Consider the following 23,039-nt stretch of genomic DNA (forward strand, 5'->3'; position numbering starts at 1 on the left):
GCCGTTTTACAAATATCTTCTACAAATTTTTCCAATCTCTATTATTGTTTATACCTAATAGAAATAAAATTAATGTTTGCAAAAATTTGAAATTAATATTGAACGGCTGTAAAGAGAGGGTTTCAAAAAAATGGGCTTTATATAATTTAATTTTGTTGCAGTTCAAGGCAGGACATTATAAGTCTTCAAATCAAGGTATATATGAATTTATGGTTAAGACAATGATATCGAGAACATAATTCGAAGTGTGGGTTCTATATCTTTTTCGCCTCCCCAAAACATATGCAGAGATATTAAAATATTAGAATTTATGCTTGAGGTATATTTGGTGCTTTTCTCGGAGTGGCGCCTGGGGCTTAACAAACCACTTTCTTCTCTCTTGCTAGGTCAGAAATTTCATATCTTAATTAATAGTTAAAATATGGGATCGAGGTAAAAAAATAAATGCTTAATGCTCTATTTTTTTACAATGTCTTGAGTTTATTTGTATTCCTGTGATTTTTTTTCAGATCCCAATAATATAAATATTAATATATTTAAAATTTTATGTATTTGATAATTAATGGCAAAATTTTGTCACATTAAATTTATCACTAAAGGGACCATTCATCTCTATTATCAGTTTTAGTTTAATCTCTCAGAATTTTTTGAATTAATATATTTTAATAGGGCGAAGGACTTAGTTGTCCAGTTTCTTATTCTTAGTTAACTTTAAAATTAATTTTAGTGTTAACTCACAAATAAAATAATAAAATATATTTTAATTTTTTTTTATTATTCATTTTCAATTCATATTCTTACTCAATTCAATCTTATTGGATTTGGTAATAAGTAATAAGATTTTTTTTCGTTTTATTTTGATAGATACTTCGTAATTTTGTGCTGTCACTATAAAAGTGTTGCCAATACATTGAATATATTTTATTGTGTCATTTCAAGCCATGGCAGTTCAAAATAACTTTTAATCAAAGCACACAAATCATGCATATATATTTTTTAAAATAATACTTATAGTAATTAGTAATTTTTGTTTATTTTATATGTATAAAATTTCTTCTTAATCATTTCTAATAAGATGAGAATAGGACCATACATCATTATAGTTTTAGCTCACATATAAGATAATATATTAATGATGAAGTTGGCAACAATGCCATGTAAGGCAATCAACGAAAATAGATAATTTCTTTTACTGTATCATACATTCTCCGCATATTCTAACTTTCTTTTTCGTGATTGCGTTGTTAAAAAGTTACATTGAACAGTTTTTTTCTTAATCGTATTAAATAACTAACAAAATATTACAAAATATTTAATTGCGATTAAATAGCATAAATAAATAAATAATTATCGACAAGGTGGGTTTTATATATGTGACTTGTATAACTTTCTCTATGTGAAAAAAATGCAATAAATAATATTTTTTAGTTATTGAAAATGGCAGAAATAGAAAATATTAAGACAGTCGACATTCCAAAAGGAAATTTAAGTTGTCCAAGCGAAGCTAGTGGTGGTGCAGCTGATTTAGGCACATCGCCGCCAACACAGGGTACAAGTAATTCTCATCCACATGATTCCGAATACGATACAGCAAGTGACTTGGAGGGTGGCGATGATTATGACGATGATGATGATATAGATGACGATGGTGATAGTGTGACTGATGAAGATGATATAGAAGACGACGAGGACGAAGATGATGAGTTTAATACATTACCGAGTACATCTAAAATCGATCCAGAAACTCAAAAAAAAGTAGACGAAGATCGCAGTAATCCTCAATATATACCGAAACGAGGTACGTTTTACGAACATGATGATCGTACTGCGGATGTTGTGGCTGATGGTACTTTAATAATTAGTGAAAGTGGTGAACAACAAAATGCTGTAGGTGCTGCAGGTGCCAAATCACCACAATCTCCAATTATAGAACAAGGTTCAAAGACATTAAAAAAATGGCAGCCAGCATCCGCTGTTGAACGTTGGTCTCATGATCGTTTCGATCAAGATGAGCAAGCGCCAAAAAGCCGTTCAGAATTAGTTTCTACTTATGGTTATGACATTCGTACAGAAGATGCTCCACCACGTGCTAGAAGACGTCGCCGCTATGGTCGAGGTCCAAGTAAATACTCCCGTAACTGGGAAGATGGAAACGCCTACCTTAAAGCAAGCAATAAAGAACGTAAACCGCCACGTCCATCAGATTTTCCAGCGCTAAATGAACGAAACAACAAGACTCAGAGGAAACCTAAAGTACGTGAAGAAAAGGAAAATAGGTTAAACAAACGTCAAAACGAAAGCGCTACTGAACTACTGAATCAAACTGATAAAAACAATTCGAAAGGACCACGTAACTTAAATACAGAGGATCGTAGAGATCGTGGGGATATTAAACAAAACAAAAGCCGAAATTATGGCAGACAAAATGTGAACAACGTTCGTCAGGCTCCAATGGAATTTAAACAGCAAAAGCAGAGAAATAGCCAAGGACATCAAGATCTGAATAACCGTAATGAAACTCATGTTGAAAGACAAATAAATCGCTCACAATCGAATGGCGCGAACAATGATATCATGAAAAGTGGTGGTAAACTCCAAAATAATGCTAAGTATCCGCAGTCACATCAGATTGATTACAATAACGTTAATAATAACAGCAATATAAATAAAACAAACGAAAACAGTTATCAACAAATACAACCCTCTCCACAACAAAAAACTCCAATAAGACAGTCATTACCAATCAAAACAGTACCAACTACACAACTACCACCTACCAATTTATCTCAGCGTTTACAGCAAGTACAGAATCGTAACGATCCAAGTCATGTTGGTAGTGTGCAAATGCATGCTTTAGCTACTCAAAACCAAATAGTAACACAGCAACAGCAGCAACAACAACAACAACAACAGCAAAACGCAAATATATTGGTGCCACAACAGAGCCAGCCTCAAGAGCAGCGTGGACCACCAAAAAGATACTCAAGCTTACGTCGTTCTCAGCATGAGGCCCAACATCTTGCTGATCAGCATCAACTTCAAATGCAATATCAGGCACAACAGCAACCACAAATGATGTTGCAAGATCAACATATGTTGCAGGCAAACCTTATGCATCTTTATCATCAAGAGAATCTACAGGCGCAGATGCAGGCTATGCAGGTTAATCAAACACCACCTCAACCGAAACCGCCTACATATACTACAGTACCACCACAGACACAAGCTCCAACATATGGAAATAGTGCTGGGCCAACTCCTGCACCGACTGCTTATTATGTTACTACACCGGAAGCCTATGCAGCTACAGCAAATGCTCAGGGACCACAAGCAACACCATATGCACAGCCGGCGAACTATTTACAGCCAGCAGCAACTGGTGCTCCAATTGGTTATGCGGCAACAGCTCCAACTAATCCACAAAACAATCCCCCTACCTCATATCCAACGGCAGCAGTAACACCAGTAGCTGCTCCTGGTGCAACACAGCCACAACAACCAAATTCAAACCAAAATTATACGAATTATCAGAACTTCAATACTGTCGGCGGTACTACGTACTTCGTACCACCTGCTCAAACTACTAGCAGACCAGTAACGTTACCGCAAAGACGTCCAACAAATGCCATTCCTATACTGCCCCCTTCGGAGAAAAACAAACAACGTGCGACTGAAGTGAAAGATGAGATGAAGAACAATAGCACTATACCAGTTCAATCGACTGCACCTATTGGTAGTGCAGATAACATCGATCATATCATAGATAATATGTTTGTGCAGAGGCCATCCTTTCAGCCACCGCAAGTTACATCGACTCGTAAAAGTACGTCACCACCAAGTGGTGAAAGCATTACTAATACTACATCTGTTGATACAATTGCAACGACTGTGCAACCAGACGACGTCTCATCCAACAACACAACAAGCGGAAGTGAACAAAATGTAGGATTAAATAGTAATAACAACCCGATTGCAGTGCAGGAATGAGTGACAACGACGTATACTGGACGATTCAAATATATAACATAATTTACATATAAATTTTTTTTAAATCAAGTTATAATAACGTTTAACATAACACGTACGCATATTTAGGCAATTAAAAACCTTCAACATATTTATACCCTCTAACAGCATGGTTCCTTAGCAGGGACGTAAACCCTCGCTTCGCTTGTGTTTTCTGAAGTCTGTGACTATTTTTTAATTACAATTGTATTGTATATTTTGAAAGATTAATTTTAATTTATTGTTAAAAAGTGAGTTTGATATTACGTTACTTTTTTTTTTATTTTTGTTTTTTTATTTTTACTTATTTATTTTCGTATTGATTTTTTGTTAAATTGAAGTAAGCTGACAATTATTTGTATCTCAATGAAGTAAAATATATAGATAATAATTAAATAATTTACGATTTATTAATGTGTAATTGAACAATGTATCTAAAGTATATTGACTTTTTATTAAAATGAATTATGTAAACTTGGAGTTAATATGAATACTTATATACATATATCAATAAAGATTTTAAAAAATTTATTTGCATTTAGTAAGGCTAAATTTTTTATTTTCTAAAGTTATAATAGTAATAAATATTTACCAATTAATAAAATTTTATAAAAACTAGCTTTAGTTTCTGATAGTCACTATCAGTCCGCAAAAGTTACTCTTGTTTCTATAAGACTAATATGGATTCTTGATTCCTCAAGAATGCGCTAAAGCATTACATTCATTTCGTTCCCTACATATGTTTTAGTAAAAAACAAATGACCCATTATAATCCACCAAACTACGCATTGGCAACTTTAAAGAAATACCACACAACACTACATTTCAGACTATACCATGCTAATCTCTTCTATAAAGACCAGATAAATCTAAATAAAGTGATTTTTGTACATCTTTTGAATCATCGCTTCCACCTCCAACATGTCAAAATCTCAATAACCAACATCTGCACACGTAAACTCTCCCAATAAAAATAATAGTAATAACAGTAATCCCATATCACCCAAATTAAGTTTTGGTCTGAAGGCACCTGTTGCTATGATTCTACTGGGCCTATACCATGCATGTCTCTCCTATAAAAGCCTTGCGAATGTAAATAGACTGATTTTTATACATCTTTTTTATCATCGTTTCACCATCAATTCAAGGCTTTAATAATACTCATCTTTACACTTAAACTATTTTAGTAAATTAACGGTAATTACAGTAAATCTCCCTATTACTCAAAGTAAGTTCTGATCTGAAAGGCTCACTAAGTTATGATTTTACTTAGTATGTATCAATAAACATTACATTAAGATACATACATTAACCTATCACCCAGTATCACAATCAACATACAAATATGCAGCAATAAATGCCATGTAAAATCGATGCAAGTGTGCTAATGAGATTTGATAATTGAAGTGTAAACACAGTTTAATTGTTGCATAAATAAATATATTGGAGTAAATCAAAAATCCATGATTAATGAGAAAGGAAGCTAAGTCACCATATAAGTTTTAAAAATATTAAAAACAAATCAGTGAAAGAATGTTAGCACAAGACTACCAGATAACCTAACCTTACCTAATATAATGGGTTTGGTATAAGACAACGCAATGTATGGGATTTAAATTATAGTGTGTAAGCATTTATTTCTTAGATACCTCTTAATAATTTATTGAAGTTAGTGTTGACTTATTCCAATAAATGGAAGTATCACAATTTAAAGTTGGGTTACAAATTTTCCATAATTCAAACTTCTATAACTTGAATTTTCTATAACTCGAACCAAAAACAGTGCACCAAGGTTTTAGAGAGCAAATTCCATACAATTCTGCTTCCATAACTCGAACTTCTATAACTCGAATTTCTCTATAATTCGAACAAAAATTATGTTCCGTGCCGATAGGAATATGGGAAAGTGCATTCTATAAGTCGAATTTTTGTTTTAAGTATAAATGCATTTTTCTGTTAAGGGAAGCCCCTTTTTTCAAATCCAATGTTTAATTTTTTTCTTTCTTATATTGATTCTTTGTGCAAAGGCCAGTCGATGGCAGCGTGGTTCAAATGCTACTCTTAATAATTATATTGAGCTTTCCTACAAATAAAGAGCACTATAGCTCTAAATTACTGGATCCAATTCTAAGCGCAACGGAAAGTGATGATGAGGGTTCGTTCGGAGGATGTAATTGTTTATCACCCTTCCAAGAATAAAGTAGAGGACTCATTCAAAATTCTGAATTTATTTTTGTAAACGAATTATACTACAACTGATGATTACTATAAGATTATGAATAAAGTGGAATCTCTTTTTACTGAAAATAAGAAAAAAATTAAAGTCCCAAATCCTAATTTTTAAATATTTTACTTCACTATTTCTTCTGTACTTTATTCGATTGCAAATAAATAAATACCTTAAAATTTAATTCTAGTTTCTTTCAAAAATAAATAAAAAAAATTAGCGAAACTGTCAAGTTTTGTTTGATTTTGTAATTTTGTTCAATTGTTTGATTTTGCATTTATTTTACGTCCAATAATGTCGGGCAATGGCAATATAATCCGCTTTTCACTTTTTCTTGACATTGTTAAAATTATGCATATCGAATCTGAGTTATAGATTACAAGTAAATAAATACGAAAACAAAAATGAGTTGTTCTAAATATTTTCAAGACTAATTACTTTTTTGGCTGTGTGCGAGTAAATTCGAGTAAATTGAGATATAATAAATTGAAATTTCCTAGATATTTTTTGCACTGCACTTCTGTAAATATTTATTTATTGCACTTATTTATTATTTTCGTTTAGAAGTTTTTAAATTTATTTATTAAACATATAAAATTTTCACAATGGTAACATCTAATTTACCTAATTTTTATCTAATTTTCTCTACTCAAAATTCTGATAAATTAAAACATGCCTGCCATACCAACATAATTTACTATTTCCCTCAATATACCATCAATTTACTCGAACTCGCACGCGGCCTTAATATTTAATAAAATTAATTAATATTTTTCTATATAAAATAAAAGCTATGCGTAATAAAAGCTTCTTCACACACAAAAATACAACACTGCGCGCAATATACCAAAGAAAAAGGTAAACAATGATAATTGGTAAAATTAGTCTAGACCAAATCGTTGAAAACTATTCGTCATTTTCGCGGCGGAGTGACGTTGGATTGCAAGAAGAAATAGCGATATTCGTCTAAAAGAGAAAAAAATTTAATTGTTTTAAAAATATTATTTTGTTTAACAAATAAAACAAATAAAAGTTAAAAATGTCAAAATTATTGGGTGTGCCGCTAAAGAAACCGTCCGAAGTTGATGTGGTCACACCACTTAACAACCTCATACAGGGAACCTACAGTGCGGCTCCAGCAGCCGATAAAGCGAGTTACAGTGAAGCTGTAAATAATTTTTCCTCACAACGCAAAACGGCAATTTGGAAATTTTTCGAGAAGAACGAAGGTTCCTTGGAAATTGTTTATAGGTATATTCATCGACATGATGAAATTAAATTTATAATTAATTACCACGGGAAGAACAAGATTACTTTCTAATATTTATTTGTTGACCACAACACAAAAATGACTCATTTCTGATTTGGTATCAATTTAGAATATAAAAGCAGTAAAATGACGTCGTCTTTGGTATTTGTTGATTAAGTAATCTTTTATTTTATCATTTAATGGTGGTTTTTTATGTTGATTAATTTACTGTGATTGCGTTCTTTGTTTAATAAGTAAAGAATGTTACATTTTATTATTTTTTTTTTCGTAAGTTCGATTAAAAAATAAAAACATTCTTATCTTTGCAGCTATTATGATCAAATTTGTGCACTTGAGACAAAAATCTCAGTTAACGAACTGCAAATTCCCTTTAAGTGGAAAGATGCTTTTGATAAGGGCTCTATCTTCGGTGGAAGAATCAGTTTAAGTAAGTAACTTTTATGTTAAAAATTATCAAATATTGTAGATAACATTTTAGATATAATTAAAGCATAGTAACTTAAACGGAAATTTCAATAAAAAGCTCGGAAGATTTTCTTTATTAAAATAATGAGTCACGCTCTTGTTTAATTAATTTTAATATTATTATTTGTTATAAAAATTATCTTGTTTATTTCAATTTTCGTAATTTCTTATATATTAGTTAAATTTATGTGTTATATGTTTGTTTTACAAAGATAGTAAAGATGTATTAACAACATCGCAGGAAATTAAAACTAAAAAAAAAAAAATGTGATAGTTTGTGAAAAAACTTATATATCTAAAATACTTAAAGGCAGTTTTTAACACTATGGGTCAATAGGGTTAAGTGGACTCGGTACAACATAAGATTAGGTTTACAGTAAAAAATGCGGATTTGGCACTAAAATGACATATGTTGGAACACTTATTGGTTACTGAACTTTACTGTGCATTGTAAAACAGGGACTTATAAGACCCAGCTTAATAATAGGTCTGTTTCACGTGCTACTCGTAGTAAAACACAAGTAAAGTACAAACTGAGTGCGTAACACAAATAAATTGCTATATAACGTAATCCGTTTCATTTACTAGATTTTAATGATTATATATTCATCCTTGTGAATTTTTGACATTGTGAGTTGACATAATATATATACAAATTTACCAATCCTATTATATATCGACTTCGAAACATTGCATCTACTTACGATATTCAATGCAAATGAAATCAGGGAGTTATATGTAATCAGGGAGATCGAAACTGAAATATATATTATCTATGTGTATTATCTATAATTTTTTATCTATTTAATAGATATAATATCTATTCTTATCTTTTTCTATGGTTTATTTTTTTTTATTATTAATTGATACAATTTGCATATAAAGCAATATACCATAGACCATTGTATTAAATCATTTGATTAGCGTCAACCAAGTGCTGTTCAACACTTCCCAAGCAGGTCCTAGTGGGTTACAACAACAACATTGTATTAAATATATTGAACCGCTTCTTTGTATTCTTTACTGTTTTTTTATTGATTTAGTTTTTATATATATAATACAATATTGTCCATTGCATTAAATAACATATATATGGAATGCTTTAGTAGTTGTAAATTCAATTTTTTAAATATCTGCTTTAGAAAAGGCTTATGTGAATTAGATAAACTAAAGCTTATACCTAAATTAGTTTTTATTATAAACTATAATAGTAGTCTATATAAACATCGTCGATGTTTCGAAGTTTGTTTGTCTTCTTTCTCAAAGCGGAGCAATATTATAACTACTCTTGAAAACATAATATGGTTACTTATACTGGAATCTATTTACTAATTTAGTTCTAAATAATAAACAATAAATTAAATACTTTACAATATTGTTCAGTCTTTATTTTTACAGTTGTTTTATTTATTATCTTTACTGTATTTTGTTCATATAACATTCCATTTCAGTACTAATACTATATATTCATTCATATTTTCATAGGTTAGTCAAATCTATTCTATGACACATCCTATACCAATATTGAGAGTTTTAACAAAAAAAAAATCAAGAAATGTTCATTTTCTTAACTAAATTCTCTTCCTCTTCCTCTTCCACAATCTTCAGCTTATAATCTGTTACTTTAAATTTTCTTATTTAAAGCGGCTTTTTATGTTAACCAGTTTTTGTTTTTGTAAATCCATTATTATTATTGTTATTAAACATAAAAGCCGGTTTCAGTCAACTAAAAAAATATCTCAAATCATATTTTCTAATGTTTGGGTTAATGAGTGAAGAAACTGGTTACGATCTGTGCGCCTAAAATGGAAGATGTCGTAATTGACTGTGCGGGTTTAACTGAAATTATAACAATGTTTGCATGCGTAAATAATTTATTATTGTTATTATTTTTTTACTTATTAAATTATTTCAACTGTTCACGCTTCTTCTTCTCACGAACTGAAGCGTACAAGTAACAAAAGAGCTTCAATTATTCGGTATGCGATGCGTGTTTCTGATAGTGGAAGTTAGCTTATATATAGTCATCCATATGTGGATGGATACACACGTATACAAACTATCGATGAACGTAATATGCATATAATTGGAGTTTATTATTTTATAATAATTAAAATTTTAACTGTCAATATTTAAAATCAACTAATTAAGATTTTGCTTATATTTTGAAATTAATTAAATAACATTATTACAATTATTAATACATATTAATATATGTACATATACATACTTCGAGTATGTATGTATAGGAAGTAATAAATTCAGAAATATTAAAAATAGTTATGTGGTATCATAATACAGAGTTAAAGTCTGTCTCAAGAGCTATTGCAGAATTAAAATTGAAGCATTCAATGAGTCAATTAAGTGTTCACTCTAATTAAGCTTAATTCCAAAGGGCATACACTTAAATATTAATAAAAGTGAAGTCTTTGAACTGAAAATTAAAATATTTTTATTAAATATTTAAAAAGAAGAGTTTAAAAGAGTAAAGACGTGGAGATGCGGTTGGTAATAAATACCTTGCAGTTCTCTATAATGTTAACATTGGGTTCTAAATACTACCCAGACCATATCCCTAACTAAAAGTAGTTATTTTCTAGTTGAAAAAAATATTCACTGATTAATGATTAGTAAATAATTTATTTAGTATAAAAATTGACATCTTTCTGAATGAATTCATTACTAAATATGTTTTTCAATTTAGATTTTATATAAGCAGTATGAATTCACTAATTAATATATTTAAGTAGCTTATAGCTCTTCGACTTTGCTTGATGAAACACGATTTAGTGTCTAAAGCACTTTTACTTAATAGTGTCTGTGACGACTTGAGTGATCCACTGTAACAAGATCTTCAGTGCATTATGATAATAAGTTATTCAGGTGGTTTTACAGCTCATAGCATTGCTTATTGTTTATCAATCAACTAGTAATAAGAATAATATATAATTAATATAAAATACTAATAAAAAATAAACCTGTCAATCGTATATATAAATAAAAAATTAAGTCAATACTATGGAATATGTTTTTCTTTTTAGTTAGTCTTTATGAACTTATAAGATATAAATATTAAAATATGTTTTGAAAAACATATGTAATTAAAAGGCAACATTCAAGATATCGTATTACTAATACCAAACTCTCATTCCAAATACTTCAGAATAGATCAAAATAAAGACACTAATTACATTGAGTCATCTTTCAAACATATCTGGTTCGTTTTTCTTGGACACAATAAACTTCAACGGAAATTGGTGAGCATCAATAAGTCTTTGTAGACGATATGAAAAATCTCTCCCTTAAGAGAAAAGAAGAGAAATTTGTTGATGGTAGCCTAAGGAGAAAATGTTTATCATTTTGTTTGTTGCAAATTTTCTAAAGACACGAAAAATGTTTGTTTACCTCTTAAAACCTCAATTTTTAAATTTTAACCAATTATTCTCAAAGACCCAGATATCTGAAAGATAACGAACTACAGATTTGAATTCAATAGTCAAAAGTATTGTTAATATATCTATACATATAATATGGCATATAGAAGATATTGGTGTTAGCCTTTCTTACAAGAAGTCGCAGCTCATTAACATCTATTATATTGACTTATTGTGTTGTCATAATTTTGAAGACGAATTGGTTATTTTAATAGAAACCACATTAGTATTGTGAAACCACTTGTAATTTTGATTAACCGGTAATATCTTCTAGATGAGTAAGAACTCTCTTCTTCCATCTTCAAGGCACAAGTACGACAGTACCATTTTAAAATATTTAATGTTAATATAGCCATTTTAAGTGATAGTAAGGACCACCTACATCTACTGGATTTGATGATATCGAAAATTATGTACCATTCCTGACAAGTTCATCGCCCCTACATTGCAGTTTAACCAATAAGTTTAGCGACCCCTCATTGAAAGTTCCAATAAATTCCGATATTAGCCTAGATATTAGGAGAACATTGGTTTTTTGGTTATCACTGAAAATGTAAATGTTCCTGCCAAAGATTTCATTGCGATGAATTTATTTGATAACGAGATTAATGACAGTAAACCGTGTTTGTAAAACACTACAATGATCATGTAGTTGGAAGGAACGTAAGCTAAGTTTTTCAGAAAATACACTCCCACTTCGAATATGGTAGATATCAATGTAAATACGGAGGCATTCGTTTCAATTCGCATTCACTCTGTTCCAGTTTTGACTTGTATATGATATTATATGTATTTATATTAATATATATATGTGCAATATACCATTAAATAAATCTTATCTAACTTTTAGATAACTAATTATAATTATTATCTTATTTTTAAACAGCACACACTTCACTTTTGTACGAGAAGGTATGTGTACTCTTCAACATAGCGGCACTGCAAAGTAATGTAGCGGCTGCACAATCGTTAGATTGTGATGATGGCTTGAAAATGGCATTGAAACTATTACAGCAAAGTGCAGGTATATTCCAGTATTTGAAAGGTGCTACACCAGCTGCCATTCCTTCGGAACCCACTCCAGATTTAACGCAAGACATGTTGACTGTGCTGCAAGCTTTAATGATTGCACAAGCGCAGGAAGTTGTTATACTGAAAGCAATCAAAGGTAAAAGTCTGATTTAATTATTTTTAATTAATTATTGCATATTCTAATTAAATTTGTGTCATTTTTACTTTTAACAGATAATATGAAAGATCAAATCATTGCAAAACTCTGCTGCCAGGCTGAAGAATTCTATGCTGATGTTCTACGTGCCATGCAAAAAGAATCTGTGCGTAGCTTATGGGATAAAGAATGGATACCAACTGTGGCTGGTAAGCAGGCTGGTTGTCACGCGCTAACACAGCTCTATCAGAGTTTGGTCTGTCGCGCCTCTAAAAAGATTGGAGAAGAAATTGCGCGCTTACGGTCTGCAGTTGATCTATTCAAAGCAGCTCAAACACGTTCTGGCAACGCAACATACTTGGATGAATATTTTAACCGTGCTAAACGGAACCTAGCAGAATCTACAAAAGATAATGAGTTCATTTATAATGAAATGATACCGGACATAAGTACTTTGGCTGCACCAGGCAAAGCACAATTGGCCAAGGCATTGCCATTAGCATCGCCTATGTCTACTAACTTTAAAGATAAATTTGATAATTTGGTGCCTGTTGAACTACACAATGCTATAATGGCTTCTGATACGCGCAAGAATGAAATTGTCAATGCAGAAGTAATGAAATTACGTGAGGCAACGCAGACATTAAATGCGGTATTGGCAAGTTTAAATTTGCCAGCAGCTATAGAAATAACCGATGGCAGCAGTAGATTACCACCTTCTTTGCTGGATAAAGCACGTGATGTGCGCGAAAAAGGTGGTATTGATGGTGTGCAGTCATTGCTTAAAGAGTTACCAGAGTTGCTTAACCGTAATAAAGAAATATTGGATGAAACAGAACGTATGCTAGATGAGGAACGTGATTCTGATAATCAATTGCGTGCACAGTTTAATGAACGTTGGTCTAGAATCTCATCAGATAAATTAACTGAAATGTTCCGGACTAATGCAAAGAAATATCGTGAAGTGATATTCAATGCTATTGAAGCAGACAAAGTTGTGCGGCAGAAATTTGAAGCCAATCAAAAGGTAAATATATAATAAAATTATTTTAAAATAGTGATTGATTATTCTTTTTACTCAACATTTGTTCAAAGGGTATAAGCTTATTATCACTCTCACCAGAACAAATAAATCAAGCGGTGCCGAGTGCTAATGGCACCGTCGATCCTAATTGTCCAAGTGTGCAAAAATTAAGAGCATTAATGGAATCTGTGGAAACAATAAAAGCAGAACGTGATGCTATCGAGTCAGAACTTAAAGGTGCGACGTTCGATATGAAACATCAATTCCTGCAAGCATTACAAAAGGATGGTGCAATAGATGAACCAGCGCTATCTCTTATGCGCATTGGTGAAGTACTAAATCCATTGCAAGCACAAGTAAAGGAAAGTATTGAACGACAACAAACAATAATTGCTGATGTACAACAAGGACATAATGAATTTATCAGTGAAACTGGTAATTGCGGTAGTTCACGCGATAAACTGTATCAAGAATTAGCTACAGCTTATGATAGCTTTATAGAGTTATTAGGCAATCTTAAAGAAGGCACTAAGTTTTATAATGATTTAACGCAGTTATTGGTTGTATTTCAAAATAAGATTTCCGACTTCTGCTTTGCACGTAAAACTGAAAAGGAGGAATTGCTTAAAGATTTGACAACAGAGTCGAGCAGACAAGCACCAGGACCAACACCCGCACTACCATCCCATTATGCTTCAACATCAGGCAGTGGAAGTGGTAATTATTTTTCTTAAATTCGCTATTTAATAAAATAAGTATGAATAATTTTCTTGTGACTTACAGATATAACAGCACCAACTATTGCGCCATCTCCAGTACCTGCTGCCCCTACTGCGGCTTCAACAAATATGCCATATCCACAACAAATGCAAGGCATGCCAGTACCATATGGAGCAGCACCAAATATGCCGTATCCTGCTTATGCGCCACCACCAATGCCGCAAGGCTTTAATCCATATGCTACGCTTCCTTATCCAGGATGTAAGTGTATAAATCATAGTATATTTTTATATAAATTTTGGTTATTTAAAAATATCATATTTCAGCTGCTTACCAATACAGTGGTTTCCCACAAGGACCGCAACCGGGACATTATGGTACATACCCCGGCAGTTTTGCACATCAACAAGGTGGTTATCCTAACCAGAAACCACCAGGCTGGTAAACTAATTTCTGAATACAATTATCGAAAGCTTTTTTTTCTCACGAAAGTAATTATTTTTATTTTTTAAACAATTTTATATATAACATTAAATTAACTATAAATTATATATATAAATTTATATATCAAAAATGCACGTGATTATGTTGAGATATGAAAGCATTTAAATATAAGAACAAATAATCTGTTATGTTAATTGAATTGTGGTTAAAAACTTTTAAAATTATTTGGCATTAATTTAAATAAATTTTGTTGTTACAAATATAAAATTGTATTGTGTATTGTCGAATGTAAAGCAATTTGCAAGTATTTTGTTAAGAAAATTATATATTGAATTATTGAAATTATGATGAATGAAATTTAAATAAATGCATATTCACATATATAGTATGTATATAATTTTACATAATCAATCATTTAAAACTAAACTAAAGTAATAAGTTGGAATCTTAATTGAGCAACTCAGCTGCATAGCGTCTATAAAATTCAAGTTTTATTACTTTTATCACATTTGCACTGCATATGCTATTAAGCATAATTTCTTTAATCGTATGTAACGGTGAGTCACTTTCGTCCGCAAACTGCATGTCGAAGCGCTTAGCGTTTTCTGATATTAAGTCCATGAACGCTCCATCTGTCATTGTTGGCACTTTATATACATTTAAACCTTTTTCTGAATATTGATCAATTTCGGATTGTGGTAAATATTGATAATTGTGATAAGTTTCATTCTCTTGACTGCTATTGTTATCATCTAAAGCCGAAGCTTTATCTAACAACCATTTCATTTTATTCCATAGTATATCCTGTTCTATTGTCTCTGATATCTTAGGATTAATCAAATATTAATATATTAAAATCAAAATACTTTGTAAGTTTTTACCTGATTTGGATTAAATATATACTGTGCTTCCGGTAAAAACATGTCCTTGACAGAACTTTCCATAATATATTTGACTATAGCTTCTTCAAGTTGTATTTCTATGTCCTTTTTAAGTGAAACCCAATAGTTCACGCTCAAGCAGGTTTCAATTGCTTCTGCATAATGCCACCAATGATGTGGAACTATAAGTACATCTCCTGGATTCAAAATACATCTATGTGCATAACTTTCGAGTTTTTTAAATTGTGAAATATTTCGCATATCTGGAGAGTGAAAATTTTCTGTACAATAAACACTTGATTCCTCATATGGTATACGTGTAGATGTTAGTGGAGTATTCGGTGGGAAGAGTAACCAAGATTTGCTATCAAAAATAAAAATATATATTTATTATCGTTAATAAGCAATTTGTTTATAAATTAGATATATAAATGTTTAAGTTAATCTATTTTTTTTTTTTTGGAGGGGAGAACGACCCTTAGTCGTTTCTGAAGACGGGTAGTTTCGGGATGTAGGTCGCACTTGGAACTCTGAGCGCAAATAATGATCTGTTTTGATACTATGGATTAGTTCGAACGCCAGCCCTTAAGTATAAACTGACAGGTAGAAGTTCGAAACATTTAGTAAGTGAGTTACATCTCTTTGATAAGGTGCGATGCTTTTCATTAAAGTCAAATGGAATCAATATAAGAAGTTAAAAAACTTGACAATTTCTTCTTTGGCAGTTCTGTACTTTAGTTAGAAAAGGAACCCAAATATTTTCAAGTTTCACTTGAGTTTCGGCATTGACACATAAGGTGAAGTACAGTTTTCTTAGAGCCTCAACCTAGAAAAAGGCATTACGTAAATTGTCTCAAAAACTATTAAAGTTATAAAATTTAGATTTATTGATATGTCTACAGTGGTACAAAAATTTCAATCTTTAGTCAACCGCTTCATCGATACCTATAAAGCCAGCAATTGCGCTTAACTCACATTAGCAATAACTCGGATACATTTTAGAAACAGATCTCTTTACATTGTTAATTAGACGTGAGAGCATCTTATGTTATATCTAAAGGTTGCTATTTTGTAACAGTGAAATCGATTGGTTGAAAAGAAGTCTTCTTTATATCAAGTCATTTATTCCAAAATCTTTTTAAACCGATAAGTATGACCGTATCAGTAATATGATATGTCAACCATATCATTAATATGGTATGTCAACCGGATCATTGATTGCTGCAGAAAAAATATCTTCATTTAATTATTACTTCTTATCATATACTGAAGTAGACAAATCCTATATTCACTAGAGATCTGATATTTCTTCAAATGAGCTAAATATATGTTTAAGATTATTAAGCCGTTCTATGGAACTGTGTTGTTTCTTATAAAGTGGTGTACTGAAAGATTATAAAGGTTTTTAGCAACTTATAGACTGCAAAAATATTGCTTTTAAAATAATATGAGAATAATTTGAAAAACAGACTGGAAAGAGCTTGATATCAATTCTTCATCGTTCTCGGTACAAAATCTACATAAAGTTCCACTTTTCATTTATTCGATATCGAAATCAACCTTATATGATGGCATTGTAATGAAAGAAAAAACAACTAATCAAAGTCATCTAAACCCGCCCATAAAGTGTTTTAGAAACCCTTTCTAGTTCTGCTTTCCAGTTTATCACGAAGCAACACCATCTCTACCCTTAAATAAAGGGCATTAAATAAAGAAGGCTATTACCAAGTACTTTAACAACTAGAAGCTGTAAATTTACAGTCAAATATAATATAATAAATTTATTTATATTTACCTGCCATAAACTTGTACAACAATGTTACAGCCATAAGTATCATAATGGCATGGTGTGTTTGCACCAGGCGAACACAACCATAAATTTACGTCGCCACTGGACTTTGGAAAACCAAAGCATTCGAAATTGACACCTTCTGTGCAAACGTTCGGCAATTCGTTTGCTCTTTTGTACATAAGTGCAGCCCAAAATTTCTGTTCCGTAAGAAAAGTGTTTGCGAAATTTTCGGCTGTGATCTTTATAAGTTCATAGTTGCGTTCCCATTGCGGCGTAGCATCGCGATGTGTCATGCAACTGAATGTTTGCTGATCTCCTCCAGTGGCCGCATCAAACTTTTGACACCACTCAAGAAAGCTGCAATCAAATGCTTTCCAATTATGTTTGAAATTGCGTAAAACAACAGGTTCGTGCACATTTAATATTAATTCCCGCAAATATTTTCGCACTTCACATTCTGTTTCAGTGACTCCTTCGGCCATAACTAAAAACTTACTGAAACAATTTGTATATTTCACAAATGTAAACAATTTAAATGATGCAAATGTTTTTATCGCAAAATTCTTTATTGAAGCGCATAAACCCTATTGCCAATCGGCAAAAATTGTACACACCAAACAATTCACAGTTTACAATTCTTATCACTAAAGCAGTGAACTGTCAAAGTGATAGAGAAAGTGACAACAGCTGCGAGAACAGTGTTGCACAATGGCAATATTGTGATTTCAATGAAATTGGTATAAAACTGGTATAATATTGTTACGAATTTCATCAGAGTAGCAATGAAATGTTTAAATATTAATAAATATTTAAACATTACGTCAATTGATATTTTGACAAAAAGTTTAGTTTTGGAAATTTGTTCTGTGTGAAGCTGTAGTTTTATTAAATTGACTCCTAATTAATACTAGTTCTTTGTAATACACAAAATATATAAGTATAGTTTCTCCAATCCTAATAATTCGTTTCACTTTTTACAAAATCCTGAGATTCGAATAATCACGCAGACGATTACGTAACAATATAATATTTGACTGGTAGATAATAAATTTGATGCAATAAAATGGTGTTATAATAACGATTGTTAATTTTTTTAATTTAAAACTTATTTAAAAAATTTATATTAACATTCATAATTACTTTATTATTGAAATAGGATTATTTTTAAATACATTTATATATATATTTACGATTGTGATTTTACTAATCCAGCTCGCTTTGATAAAAACATAGTAATTCGTTATTTAAGTTTCAAATCAGTTTCAATATTGTTTTAAGTCGCTTTCGAAAATGATATATCTTTTTCGTTTCATAAAGAAATTCTTTTGTTACCTGAAATTCACGATATTGTGAATCGTTAATGTAATTGTGAATTATGAACTTAACTTTAACTTAATTTTAACTGTTGGATGTTTGAATATAAATATAATATAATATATTGTATAATTTGAATTTGTAGCGATTAGTACATAATAGCCTATTCCAGCTAAGAATTATTCCAACAAAGTGGTATGGTTGGTTGGTTGCAGTGGCAGGGCAATAGATAATTTCCATATAGCTCAATTAGCGATTTTTCGCCGTTTTGCCATCACATTCCTCGCAAAAACCCGAGTATAGTATCGAATTTAGATAACTTAATACGTTTTTCGTCTTTAACGATGAACAATCTGATAAACTATCAAAGATGTATCTTTCTAAGTACTTATATCTTCTGGATGCCAAAGCCGGGCATTCACAAAGAAAATGTATTATGGTTTCTTTTTCCACATTCAGCGAAGAACCAGAGCAGGTTCACTTCGATGTTCCTATATCCAGGGTAGCATACTGGAAAATTAGCTGTGATTTTTTGGATTTGTAGTATACTGGAAAATTAGCTGTGATTTTTTGGATTTGTTGATTAAATTTTATCAAAAGTGGGACCTGTTCTATAATTCCTATTAGTTACGCCACATCTACTAAATGATTTTCTCACTAAATATGAAAATTTGCGAAAAGCGAAGTTCTCTCACATTTAAAGATACTATAACTAAATTTGAATAAAATTATATCAGATGATATTAGATGATTTACAATAGATCACAGTTTTGATGATTTTGTTGTTTTGATTTTTCCAGTTTTATTAAGGATCCTATCTATTGTACCGGACACTTTAATGATTTATGTACACTAATATCCTTCTTTAAGGAGAAAGCAATTGTCACACCACAATAGTCTGCAGATTTTGTTTTGATTCGCATCAGTCAATATTCTAATATAAATAGAAGCTGATGAGTTCGCATTCGAGCTATAATTATATGAGAAAAGTTCGCTCACAGATTCTTGTTTTTATCAGTCTAGTTTTAATGCATGATCACACTTTGCAATAGAATAACGTAACCAGGTCAAGGGCTAGTTTTCTGTAGTATTTTGGTAGCATCAAATGAGATTCTCAACAACAGTAGTTTCAAACAAACAATACGTAGTTATATTGTGAAGGACTACATTAGGTTAGTTTTACCATTGACTTTTCCATATTGATCTTATTTGTGTGTATCCAACGTAGAGACACCTGAATATATCTTGTGATATTTTGATTGTTTTTTTAAAATAAGACGAACTGATTAAGTTGATCAAAAATGGTTTGTGGGACTATTTCTTTTTATCCTATTACAAAAATATCGAATTCAAATTATTCATATATATATCCTCTTTAATTTATATGTTTTTAATATTTTGTAGTTCTATGTAGTTCTATATATAAAAAATAGATGATATTTATTTGCAAATCGAATTAAAATGAAATTTTGCTTAAATTAACCGATGTAAATGCCACAAATGCGAGTAGTGGGTGTGTTTGCCTTCTGGTCATTAAGTTTAAAACATTTTAAAAAATGATCAGTAGTCGGTTGAATGTGGTATGCGCTTGCTTTGTGACATGTAACATCGCACAAAAGGTGCGCTCTTAGCAGTCAAATATATTTTTCTTGGTAATTGGTATGATACGTTCATGTTTTTGCATTTTTATTATTTCTACAGGTAATGATTTTTGTGTTCTTATCGGAAAGTTCCAAAAGTGCGGTCAGCAGCATATTAATGCGTTTATAGCGTCCTCTTGTTTATATTTTATGCTAAGTTCTTTGTTATTGTTTATGGGTTCAACATATGGCGACAGTCTCAAAAGACGGCGTCTTAAATTATTCTCTAGTCACAGTTGCGTGAATGTACATCTAATTATGAACGCTACCTTTCTGTTTGGATTATTTGTGGTATAGTACGTTTAAGCTTCATCCAATCAGTTCTCGGTATGTGCTCGGAACCTTTATCATTCAAAAAGGAAAACATTCATTTAAAGGCGAACTAAAAAAAGTGCAGTGATGAGAAAATCATTATGAAAGACAATATAATGGAAAATGATATCGATGAACAACTTAGTGAACGTTAAAAATTTGAAAAAATGAGCATAACAACAAATATAGCCATTGAAACGTTACAAGAGTGCAATTAATAAGTTAATAAAGAAATACCAAGTCTTATTGAAAATTTCAAAATCCAAATAAGGTTAAGTAGGTGTGGAGTAGACTATTGGGAGGAATATGCGTAGGTTGCTACTCCCTAATAAAAAGAGAAAAAGGAAGACAAAAGACATATATACATGGAAAAAATAAAACCACTGACATAAGAATAGAATATTTAAAAATATGTCAAAAAATTAGTAAAGAATTTTAATATTTAGTTTTCAGAATTTTCTTGTGATCATTTTGTGGCTCCATCACTTTAACTATGGTTCCATCGTAGATCCAATGATCTCAAACTAGTTCAGATTATGGATTAATTAAACTTAAGACCTCAATATAAAATAGTACCACTCTAAGAATTAAATAATTTTCCTGTGACAAATTCTAAAATCGATTAAGTACGAACCACGACAAATGTTTGGTATTACTTATAGTATAGGAATACGAGAATATATTAACTCTAGTTTACCTTATTAGTTCTACACTCTAAGCGGATTTTGTTTTCTTCTTTCGTGGTAAAAAACAAACAGATCTATACTATCAAAGTCCATGAACAAAAAATTACTTTAAAAAAGAGTGGACTATACTTTAGTTTAAGTACTATTCACTCATGTAAATGAGAAAAGAGCTTTAAGTGCTTGTGAAGAGTGATAAGAAGTTGAATGAAGGGTGTTAGTCTGTTTATTTGCGAAAGAGATTACAGCTACAACTTTTGATCTAGGTTGATTAAATTTTAGTGTACAAACATATATCAATTTATATTCGATTATTAGACCATTTTTTATTATTTTATTTAGTACCATATATTAAAGATTCTCGAGAATTTGTGTTGTTTAGTAATAGCGCTTAGATATTATATATAATTATAAAATTACAGTAGAAAAATTTAGCGCATTTGGCTTTCTATTTATGTTTCCGATGTACACGAATTATAAGTTAAACTGTCCTGTTTGTGATTATATACCGTACAATAGGTGTCCTGAAATTTTTAACAATAATATAGTTTTTGTAAACATATGATCCTTCAATTCATTCTTGGAAGAGACGAAATGTTTAATCTCTGAAGCACCTCTCCACTGTTCTTCATTAACAATTTCATTCGGATTATAAGTAATAGAACACATTCCTGATATTTTTTGAAAAATATTACGGTAAATAGGTAATACGTTAAGTAAGTACGCCCAATTTCTTTAAAAATTTTTAAAGTTTTTTTGAAGTTGTAGTGGAAAAATTTTTAACTTTATAGTTTTTTATTAATATTTGTTATAAATTATATTATAATATTTATAAAAATAAATTACTATATAGCTGGATTTAAATAGAAACTGATTTGAGTTAATAAAAAATTTTAATGTAAGTATTTTACAATGTTAAAAAGTATTTACTTTCATTGCTTTCACTTTGTTAATAAAAATTTCCGATTAATTACATTAGTTAATTAATAAACAAATAAATCAACTGAATAAATAAATTAACTATAAAATTAAAAATTAAGAAGTATTTAATATATAACGTTAATGATTCTTATATTAAAAAAATAATAATGAATTTCTATCAATTCTTGCTTTGAAACTAGTTTAAATTTCTCATTAATTCTTTGCAAATTTGCATAAAATTATAAACTAAAAATTAAGTAATGAAAAAACAAATTAAAATCTAAATTATCCATTTTATCATGGAGTTTTTATTTAACTATGAAAGGCAGATTTTCTAAGCTGCTTAGTTTAATTATTATCCACTCTCGCCACGGATCTTAAACGCATTCGCGACGCCTTTTTCAGTTGTGCCGTAAAATTAACTAATAACATTTCGAGATATTATGCGGAGAGGTGATTACAATGGCTATCAAAGCTTAGCTATTTTAAGTGTTGGAAAAGTAATCTATTTTCAGGCTTATTTCAGGTTCCATGTTTTAGGTTAATGGCATGCAGTTTTTGCAGTTATTGCAGATTTAGGTTATGTTTAAGAAATTAGTTATCCTTTTAAATTTTATTGTGGATAAGATGAAATAAATGAAATATTTAGGAAGTTTCAGTAAGTAGAAAGTTTATAAAATTTAAAAAAATATTTCTGTGGGAAAATCAAAGACATACTTAACAAAATTTAAGATACTTA

The 23,039-nt window shown here is 30.6% G+C and overlaps 3 protein-coding genes across 4 annotated transcripts; 2 read left to right on the forward strand and 1 right to left on the reverse strand.

The window, feature by feature from the left end:
• The first annotated feature begins 85 nt into the window (after positions 1 to 85).
• LOC119680271 (protein CASC3-like) lies at positions 86 to 4,218 on the forward strand. 2 transcript variants are annotated; one of them, XM_038093006.1, is made up of 2 exons: positions 86 to 195; positions 1,429 to 4,218. In XM_038093006.1, the coding sequence occupies exon 2, from the start codon at positions 1,438 to 1,440 to the stop codon at positions 3,985 to 3,987; it is 2,550 nt and encodes an 849-aa protein (XP_037948934.1). In that variant the 5' UTR covers positions 86 to 195; positions 1,429 to 1,437; the 3' UTR covers positions 3,988 to 4,218. The 2 variants fall into 2 exon arrangements, with proteins under 2 accessions (XP_037948934.1, XP_037948933.1); XM_038093005.1 differs by lacking the exon at positions 86 to 195 and adding an exon at positions 1,197 to 1,358.
• A 2,873-nt stretch (positions 4,219 to 7,091) lies between these two features.
• Positions 7,092 to 14,984, forward strand: LOC119678227 (programmed cell death 6-interacting protein-like). The gene is made up of 7 exons (XM_038089943.1): positions 7,092 to 7,483; positions 7,811 to 7,929; positions 12,288 to 12,569; positions 12,647 to 13,596; positions 13,665 to 14,310; positions 14,377 to 14,574; positions 14,640 to 14,984. Exons 1-7 carry the CDS (start codon positions 7,272 to 7,274, stop codon positions 14,756 to 14,758), a joined length of 2,526 nt encoding a protein of 841 aa, XP_037945871.1. The 5' UTR covers positions 7,092 to 7,271; the 3' UTR covers positions 14,759 to 14,984.
• An 88-nt stretch (positions 14,985 to 15,072) lies between these two features.
• Positions 15,073 to 18,063, reverse strand: LOC119678228 (HSPB1-associated protein 1). Its single transcript, XM_038089944.1, has 3 exons — positions 17,434 to 18,063; positions 15,639 to 16,002; positions 15,073 to 15,582 (listed from the first exon to the last, which is right to left on the reverse strand). The coding sequence occupies exons 1-3, from the start codon at positions 17,910 to 17,912 to the stop codon at positions 15,205 to 15,207; spliced, it is 1,221 nt and encodes a 406-aa protein (XP_037945872.1). The 5' UTR covers positions 17,913 to 18,063; the 3' UTR covers positions 15,073 to 15,204.
• Positions 18,064 to 23,039: the final 4,976 nt, after the last annotated feature.

This window comes from Teleopsis dalmanni, chromosome 2 (assembly GCF_002237135.1).
Source record: "Teleopsis dalmanni isolate 2A chromosome 2, ASM223713v2, whole genome shotgun sequence".
NCBI classification, from domain to species: Eukaryota; Metazoa; Arthropoda; class Insecta; order Diptera; family Diopsidae; genus Teleopsis; species Teleopsis dalmanni.